Genomic DNA, 7537 nt, shown 5'->3' with positions numbered 1-7537 from the left:
GATGAGGTTGAAAATTTAAAACACCTGAAAATATAAGAAAAAGAAAAAACGAGGAGAAAAACAAAAACCGCAAATATTTCTCAAATAAACGCAGGTTTATCATTGTTTTATGCAATACGAGATTAGTGATTGTTTACCTGATTTTCTTTAAATTTTAAGTAATTTAAAATTAAAAAGCAAATTTTACAAACATTGCTGAAACAACACAACACGATTTAAAAAAAAATTATTCAAATTCAAAAGCAATTTTTATTTTTTTAAACATTTCGAATTAAATGGAATCAAATTATTTTTATTTATTATCATTTTGAATATCTAACATGTTGCTGACTTAAATAACAAATGAAGCATAATCCTGGCGTTTTTGAAGTTTTAAATTTATGTGTACCATAAAAAAAAAAAAAAAAAAAAAAAAACATTTCTTAAAATATATACAATGTGGTAATTTATTTAACTTATTTAAAAAAAAATCTGAAACAAAAACTATGACAGGCACAAATATTGTTTTTACTCAAATTTACACTTTGAATTTATGTGCGCCCGCCACAGAGTTCAAACCGATCTATGGATTATGAGCCCAAGCCCAGTGCCACGTCCGATTGATCCACCAGACGGGACTTGAAGGTAAACATGGTTGAGGATCTGGTGTTGGGTTCAACAGAGCATCGAAAAAATGACTAAAATTATTCGCATTCGCACTTCGTCCTGTGTTTGTCGTTTGATTCTGATCAATGCTCAGTCTTCGAATTGCTTCTGTTAGATGATCTTCGGTAATTCCTTGTAACAAAAGAAGTCTTTCTTTCCAACTTAGATCGCTGAAGGCGAATAAAAAATGCGTTATTTTGAGCAAGAACATCTATTCAACCCAAAATTTCTACCCACAACTCTTCTTCTTCTTTTTGCGCTCTTCTTCACGCTCTTCTTAGCGCTCTTCTTCGCGCTCCTCCTTAGCGCTCCTCTTCGCGCTCCTCTTCGCGCTCCTCCTCCTCTCACCCTCGCTACTCACGCTCGCCCGCTACAGCATCCTCCACGTGCGCCGCTCTGTGGCTGCTTCCGCGTCCTCTTCCGCATTCTCCGCCGGCGACCACCAGGTTTCCGTGGTCCCCGATCGTGCCGCGCGGCCACACGCCGACTCCAGCAGCTTTCGCTGTCTCTGACCGGTCCGCACGGGCCAGCCCGAATCGTTCCCCGAACTTTCCGCCTCCAAACTCCACGTGACGACCCGATGTCGGACCATTGTCGGGCTTCCGCAAGCGGCCCGATATCCAAACCGACTGGGATGAGTTCGCCCTCGTCAAAAACACCCTGTGGAATGGCGTTGTGATTTTCGATTCCACGGATTAAAGATCTTGCAGCTTACCCCGTTCGTGCTGGGGGTGTTTCCTCCTCCGGTCCGCAGTCCCGTTATTTTGCGCGACGTCCAATCCGGTGTTGTTGGCTGCCGGTTTCGTTGCCCCGCGGGCTTGGCTGCGGATCGTAGACGCCGAGTTGTTCCGCGACAGCCGCTGGTCACACACGCGGTTTTGATTTCAAGGTTACGGACTTTTCCTGCCGGCCGTCACGGGACGATCCGTCCGCCGGACCAGGCGAGAGAGCAATGGCCGAGCCGTGGTTGTGCACGATGCCTCGACCCCCGAGCGGAATAGATTTTTCCTTTTTCTCTCTCTCCCTCTCTTCACAAGCGACGCGCTTGGCGGGCAGCTTGACAGCGCGAGCAAGAGCGAAGTGGTGAGTTTCTTTTGCACGTTTGGACGCACTTCGGCGTTTTGGCCAAAACAATGATTGCTTGGAGCGCGCTCGTCTTTGCTTAGATTTAGTTTGACTCAAATTTGGATACAAAAATTCTAAACGCAACAACCTCTCCTAACTGATTGAGGAACTTTGATTATGTTTGGAATCACCGATCTGGATGTGGTGTGCTCTGGCGACTGATATTGGCTTTGAAATGTATCACTTGGCCGATTCAGAAAACTTCTACCTTGTCCTGACGGTCCTGGCTGGTTCAAGTTTTGTTCATCCAGACTTTGTAAGCAAGCTTTTACCACATTCTCGATCTCTGATATGTGAACGTAACCTTGAGGAGGTACTGTTTGTTGTTTTGCCTTTCTTTGTTCAACTAGTTCTGTTAGCTTTTTCACCAGTATGTTATGACTGGTCGCGGCTTCCTCTTCTTTTTGTTTAGTATTTGTTCCTGATGCAGAAGTACTTGGTACGAGAGGGTCAGGGTTAGATTCCGTGGTTGTTACGAATGTTAGGTTTTCGATGTTAATTTTTCGACCGAAGTTTTCCTCAACAATTTGAGCAATCAATGATAAAAGCGTTGTCTTGTTAGTTTCGTCTACCTGATCTTCTACTACTGCATTGAAAATTCTTCGCATGTAGTGGTACAACTTTGACTCATACATTGGTTGTAAATTTCCTTCGAGATTGGTTTCAATCATCTTCAGTTTTGGTGCGATCAAGCTGTACTCTTGCTTCAACGTTAAATTGCTTTGTATTTCGTAATTTTGTGTGTTTTCATTTCGCATTAAAGCCCTAAGTTCCCTCTTCTTGGTCTCGATTGAACCTTCACCTCCTGCGTCTCTGATTCTGAGTTCGTAGTCGATCTCATCTTCATCCAGATCATCAATCTTGAACTTAATTATCGTACTCATTTTTACTGATTATTCTAAAATGTTCACCACAAAAAATGTCTCATTCACTCAATCCTCATTCACTCTTTCCTTATTTTCTAATGTAATTTTTCGAACGAACTTAACTTAACGGATTTTTCGTACTAATATCGAACTCACTCATTCATTCACTCTTTCGCACCTACACAAACTTATTTTCGATCTTACGTACGCACAACTGAGATAAAATACTAACTTAAGTGACCCAAGACGTTGGGCGCCAAAATGTAACGCGTAACCTTTTCACAACGTACCAGGAGCGTTACATTGCGCAATCCCTGGACGATCCAATTGATTTGAAACACCTTTTTATGCTTAGCCTGCAAACAACTTTAGCGCCACTCCAAAAGTTGGAGGTTGTTTGTGGATTTTAATCAGGGAAGCCCGACCTGAAGCTCTTGATCTCAAGGCGAGTTTTAGTGTAATCTAAACCGAAAAGTCGAACCAAAAGATCCCAAAAATTTACTCAAGGTCAACAACATTTACGAACTCTTTCATCTCAGTCTTTAAAACAAACGAACGCATTAGTTAGAGTGCATTCTAATCCAAAATTTATTAAGAAAAACAAAGTTCATTACGAAACGAAAGAAGGTATATTTAAGTTAAACGCGTGCAGAATTAATCCTCGTTTTTGCAACGCAAAATCCGAAAAAGACCCTGGGTTTTTTATTTGTGGTTGTAAATGAGCTCAAATTAATACTAAGGGGGGTTTAGATCTTAAATCTAGCAAAAACTATTCCCTATTGTCGTGCACTGTACTTTACCCTACTAATCTGGTACCAGCAACTGCTTGCAGGTGTTCTTGAACGGCGTGAAGATTCTCCTAGGTCCGGACCTACTGCGACGATCAGCGATCAAACAGCTCCGGTGCGTTCGCGCAACCCTACCGCACTCTAGCGGCGGCTAGCAGTACTCCGCCGTGGACACGTGGCACAGCGATCGGCGTCGACACGTTCTTCGCCGCGCTTTGGGCTTCCAGCCCCCAAGCGGCGTCTAGCGGAACCAACGTTTACACGTGGCCGTCGCACGGCGACGTTCTTGATGGGGACGCTCGGTCCAACGTTGTTTTGAATCCGTGGAGACGGATGGTACTGCTACTGTCAGGCTTTTGTCTCGTTCCTCGCACTTCCTTCGGTCGGGCAAGCGAGGTTAGAATCGGCTGGGCAGCCGGCGAGCTTTTGGCGTGCTCGAAAGCTCGGAACTTCCTCCAAGCTCTGGGATTGCTTCGAAAAGGACGTGTGGGGTCAACTGGGTGGGCGGAGTAGATGCGTCTCCGAGTCGTTGGAGTTGACTAAGGCGGTTGAAACGGTTCGTCACGACCCCGTCGTGGTTTTCATCCACCAGTCTGACCAACGAAGCTTTCCCAGCGTCGAACGACGAAATGTACGGCTTTTCTGCCCCGAGACTTGCACCCACGTTAATGGGCAACCTATAACGTGGCCAAAAGTTGCATTTCTGCCTAATCTCACGATCTGTAGTTAGATCTTACCTGACACGTGCAAAGGGTTCGCATAACCTTTGCTTGTTCTGGGGGAAACTATTCTTCAAAGCTTTGATTGCTAGAAAGTAAGTGCTTTTGTAATTTGCGAAGCTTTACAAAATCGTTGCCCTGTGCACTTACTGCTTTTCCAGAAAGAGTATCACAATCACCAGAACTAATTCCACTTTAAACTTTTCACCGAAATTATACTGTTCGAAAAAAAGCAAAACCGTTTCGTAAAAGCACTCCAACTAAAGTGAAGCGTCGGTTTTTCGACTCAGCTTTATAGAGTTCCTCGAGCCGTGATAATTGTACCTAGTTGACCTTGAATCAACCAATCAGAATCTTTTGCGACGCAGGAAATTAAAACACACGAACACGGTTTTAATTTCAATTGTAGATATCATTTCAATCTCGTCGTGATATCAAAAGTAGATCAAAGCAGTGGTATACTACATGTGTATGTGCACACAATCAAATCAAAAGGGTTCAGTTGTTTGCAGTCTACTTGCAGGCGCATTATTTTTATATCGTTTTACAGTATGTGACACATGAAATGTTACATGTTTCATCTAAGTTGTCCAAGAGACTGACATCCGATCGCAGGAGTTGTAGAAAATGTAATGCGCTGATGAGGTTGAAAATTTAAAACACCTGAAAATATAAGAAAAAGAAAAAACGAGGAGAAAAACAAAAACCGCAAATATTTCTCAAATAAACGCAGGTTTATCATTGTTTTATGCAATACGAGATTAGTGATTGTTTACCTGATTTTCTTTAAATTTTATGTAATTTAAAATTAAAAAGCAAATTTTACAAACATTGCTGAAACAACACAACACGATTTAAAAAAAAATATTCAAATTCAAAAGCAATTTTTATTTTTTTAAACATTTCGAATTAAATGGAATCAAATTATTTTTATTTATTATCATTTTGAATATCTAACATGTTGCTGACTTAAATAACAAATGAAGCATAATCCTGGCGTTTTTGAAGTTTTAAATTTATGTGTACCATAAAAAAAAAAAAAAAAAAAAAAAACATTTCTTAAAATATATACAATGTGGTAATTTATTTAACTTATTTAAAAAAAATCTGAAACAAAAACTATGACAGGCACAAATATTGTTTTTACTCAAATTTACACTTTGAATTTATGTGCGCCCGCCACAGAGTTCAAACCGATCTATGGATTATGAGCCCAAGCCCAGTGCCACGTCCGATTGATCCACCAGACGGGACTTGAAGGTAAACATAAACTGATTTTAATATTAAATGCAGACGTGACGAAAAGTATATGTTTGTAATTAATACCCAAAACACCCAAAATGGATCTACAAGCAAGCTTATTCCTTCCTCATTTTCAATATTTTATCTGTACTTTTCTGTAATTTATTCCAGACCAAGCTGTACAGCTAAAACAAACATTTTTTTTTAAATAAAGGCTAGTATGGAGATCGGAAGGAAAGGGGTCAAGAAACAGCTTCACGAACAGCAGAACAAAGGAGAGGGAGCGTTCTCTTAGGGCTTTTCTTCACCCTATCTGGCTTGCTTTCGCTTCTACTGCTGCTCATTTGAATTTTTTCTTGACCGGTTCCTTCCGATGTGCATACACCGCTTAAAGGCTAGTATGCTGATTGGAAGGAAAGGGGTCAAGAAACAGCTTTACGAACAGCAGAACAAAGGAGAGGGAGCGATTTCTTGGGGCTTTTCTTCACCCTCTCTGACTTGCTTGCGCTGCCGCTGCTGCCCATTTGATTTTTTTCTTGACCGATTCCTTCCGAAGTGCGTATACCGCTTAACATTGTATCAAAAATTACCGCATTTTAACTAATTTTGAAACTGTTAATAAAAACGAAGTTGACTTTATAGCTGTCGGCCACCATTGCTAGTACCAACCACTAGTGTCTTCCTTTTTATCTACAAGGACTTCGCCGCCCTGGGCTCCTAAGTGTATGAAAGTATGGCACGGAGCGACGGCGCCGAATACCCATATTTACACAAAGAATTTTAGAGCGCCCGCCGCGGGATTCGAACCGGTGACCTCTGGATTGTGAGTCCAGTGCGCGGTCCGATTGATCCACACGGGCGTGACAGTTAATAACTGTTAATAAATCATGGCAAAAATTACTAAAATGCAAAATCCGTAATATTTTCGAAGAATTTGTTTTCATCAGTACCGGTACACTTTTATAAAATAAAAAATAGTCCATATTTCAGTTTAAAATGATTTCTTGAAAAGCAGTCTCAATAAATGAAGCAAATTGCAAAAATAATATAAATGATTCAATTAATGCTCAAAATGTGCTTTGCTGCACAAAATACATTTTTTTATAAAAAAAATAAAATCAAATGTTGTTTATTCTTGCCACAAAAGCTTTCTTAAAAAAAATTACCGATTTAACGATTTTGTTCTGTAAATGCATGGTAGTATCAACATTTTTCAACTTTTATATTAAAAATTTTGAACGTTCTATTAATATTCACTTACGCGATCTTTTAACCAGACAAACGATAGTTTTTACCGAATAGTTTTTTTTCTCTGTTGTGTCTACTTAATAATATTTTTGTTTATCTTGAAACTAAACATAGGAGAAATATACCCATTTTAACTCAATTTAACTTAGTTTAACCTAATTTAACTCAATTAAACTTATTTTAACTTAATTAAAGTTAACTTTACTTAATTAATTTCAATTTAACTGAATTTTACCAAATAACTTTAAATTTAACTAAATTCTACCAAATTACATTAAATTCAACTGAATTCTACCAAATGTAATAACATTTTAATAAATGTACTTACATTTACCTGTATTCTACTACATTTACCTAAATTCAACTACATTTTTCTAAATATAACCATTTTCAACTAACACCAATATATCACTTGTTTTCATAGTTCTTTCATGTTTTCAGATGACAGTTTTGACATAAAAAAAAACTTCTTCTGGCTATTTTTTGTAAACAGTGCATTGGGCTTACACATTTACCAAAAATAATGATTTTCTGAGTTCAATATCCCACTTTTCATACGATTTTTTGAGTTCAGGTTGTAACAAGATTTGTCCCAGATAATCGAAACTAACGAAACCAACGATACGAAACTGAATGGAACAATTATGCTACAAGGTCGGCTTGACCGCGACCCTTATCGAACTGTAAGAATGAAACGCACTTCGCTTAAGCGCCAACGCGACCCTAGCAGGAACGCGTACGAAGTCGCGAGATGAAGCCTGCCCGGACTAGCTCGCTCAGGGCGGGTCTGACTGGAAGCGATCCAACTCAATTTAACTCAGATCTGACGAAAACAAGTGGTTAAGTCCATACTAATTTATTGCCATGAAAGGATAAGAGATTAGGGTAGGGAAATAGTCATAAG

General features: G+C 39.7%; 1 protein-coding gene across 1 annotated transcript; it reads right to left on the bottom strand.

Moving 5' to 3' along the window:
* Positions 1-414: 414 nt before the first annotated feature.
* LOC120427848 (uncharacterized) lies at positions 415-4802 on the bottom strand. The gene is made up of 4 exons (XM_039592768.2): positions 4294-4802; positions 4162-4231; positions 1859-4101; positions 415-777 (listed from the first exon to the last, which is right to left on the bottom strand). The coding sequence occupies exons 3-4, from the start codon at positions 2652-2654 to the stop codon at positions 563-565; spliced, it is 1011 nt and encodes a 336-aa protein (XP_039448702.1). The 5' UTR covers positions 2655-4101; positions 4162-4231; positions 4294-4802; the 3' UTR covers positions 415-562.
* Between the last annotated feature and the right edge of the window lie 2735 nt (positions 4803-7537).

This window comes from Culex pipiens, chromosome 2 (assembly GCF_016801865.2).
Source record: "Culex pipiens pallens isolate TS chromosome 2, TS_CPP_V2, whole genome shotgun sequence".
Taxonomy (NCBI): domain Eukaryota; kingdom Metazoa; phylum Arthropoda; class Insecta; order Diptera; family Culicidae; genus Culex; species Culex pipiens.
The sequence above is the reverse complement of the archived record's forward strand: the minus strand, read 5'-3'. Positions and strand labels throughout refer to the sequence as shown.